General features: G+C 61.5%; 1 protein-coding gene across 1 annotated transcript in view; it reads left to right on the top strand.

Annotated features, from left to right (window-relative positions):
• Positions 1 to 874: 874 nt before the first annotated feature.
• Positions 875 to 1,758, top strand: part of bahcc1a (BAH domain and coiled-coil containing 1a) — a gene marked incomplete at its 5' end in the record, with an annotated part of 29,170 nt that continues 28,286 nt past the window's right edge. The window contains 3 exon segments of the mRNA XM_084439101.1: positions 875 to 994; positions 996 to 1,044; positions 1,047 to 1,223. Of these exon segments, the coding sequence (XP_084295227.1) occupies positions 875 to 994; positions 996 to 1,044; positions 1,047 to 1,223 (346 nt within the window).

The raw sequence follows: 1,758 nt of genomic DNA, 5'->3' as shown, positions 1-1,758 counted from the left end.
GCGTGTAAAGCCGGGCTCACGGAACGAGTCCAGAGGAGGCGAAACTGTTTCTCCGAAAAACTACGGCCCGGTATTCTGACCCCCCGGTCAGCGGGCGATGAGTCAGCGTGAACACTGTCCAATCACAGAGCAGAATCCCCACTGTTCTCAGCACGCCGGCGTTATTCCGCGCAGGGTTTCCTGACGGTCCCACTGGAACGGAGGGGCTCTCGATACTCGTGTTATTGCACATAGCAGCGTCGATATGCACAGGGCACCAGGTTGAATTAATGCCTCGCTCAGCTGTACGTGGGGGGGTGGGGGAGGGGGGCGGAGCCGTCCTGTCGGTCAGCAGGACTGTCCGGTCTGGTTGCGTTAGCTGGGACCGGGACACACGGAGACAAGTCTAGTCTCAATGCCAGACCCGTGAGAGTTCTCTCGCTGATACGCTAACGTAAGCTACGCTAACTATGTTACTGCATGCTGCAGATCTCTCCATGGGTCTGGGACACTTCATGCAAAAATCTGGTGCTCAAATCCTGGCTGTTCATTGGTTTCGCAGGAATCCTTGCGACACCAATCAGTAACGATAGCCCTGACCCTATAGCCCCAACCCTATAGCCCTAACACTATAGCCCTGACCCTATAGCCCCAACCCTATAGCCCTAACACTAAAGCCCTAACCCTATAGCTATAGCCCTGACCCTATAGCCCCAACCCTATAGCCCTAACCCTATAAGCCCCAACCCTATAGCCCCAACCCTAAAGCCCTAACCCTATAGCTATAGCCCTGACCCTATAGCCCTGACCCTATAGCCCCAACCCTATAGCCCTAACCCTATAGCTATAGCCCTGACCCCCTCTTTGACCCTGTCTTCTCCTTCCACCCTTGCAGATGCAGAAAAGGCCCCCTGTGGAGCTGGAGGACCTGCTCTCTGAGACCCGCGCCCCCAAACCCGCCAAGCCCTACGCCTACAACCCCCCCAACAGGAGCTCCTCCCCCCCCGGGGCCTGCCGCCGCCCACCTGTCCCCCTGCTGCCGGTCCCCGTCCCTCCGGCCACACCCAAGAGCACCCCCGCCACCCCATGCCCCGCCCCCTGCCCCGCCCCCAGCCCCGCGGCCGCCGCCCCCCGCTCGCCCGCCGTCAGCAGCCCCGCCCCCCCCCAGATGCCCAAAGCGGTGGAGAGGGACGAGAGAGGGGAGGGGCAGCCCTCGCAGGACTACCCCCGATCCATGGAGCCTGGTGAGAACGCACGCACACACCTACACACACACACACAACCTACACACACACACACACACACACACACACACACACACACACACACTTACTGTACATAGCCATGTACGACCGATGCTCACTGAGACCACTAGACCGTTGGAGGAGATGGCAGAGCTGTTCAGCTGTCAGTCCCTGATTTAAGGGCCGTCTGCGAGCGGCGCCTCCCCTGCCTCGACGCGCCCCTCCGAGCCTGAAGAGCCCGGCGGCGCCTCCCCTGCCTCGGCGTGCCCCTCTGAGCCTGACGAGCCCGGCGGCGCCCGATGGGCCTGACGCAGCGACAGCGAAGGCAAACACAAATAAGCATCCAGCCACAGCCCGGTAATTGGCTGAGCCGGGCTCGTTAACGATCCTCCTCTCTGTCTCCGCGCCGCTGTGTCCCCCCCCCCACGCCCCGATCGTCACGGCAGCTCGGAGCTGCAGAAAATGGCCGCCTGGCCCTGACGACTGGGGCCTTCCCGGCCCTGTCACCTCGGTAATGATGGAGAAACACCTCGAT

Source organism: Borostomias antarcticus (genome assembly GCF_949987555.1).
Source record: "Borostomias antarcticus genome assembly, chromosome: 5".
NCBI lineage: Eukaryota > Metazoa > Chordata > Actinopteri > Stomiiformes > Stomiidae > Borostomias > Borostomias antarcticus.
This window is presented reverse-complemented; position numbering and strand designations above follow the sequence as displayed.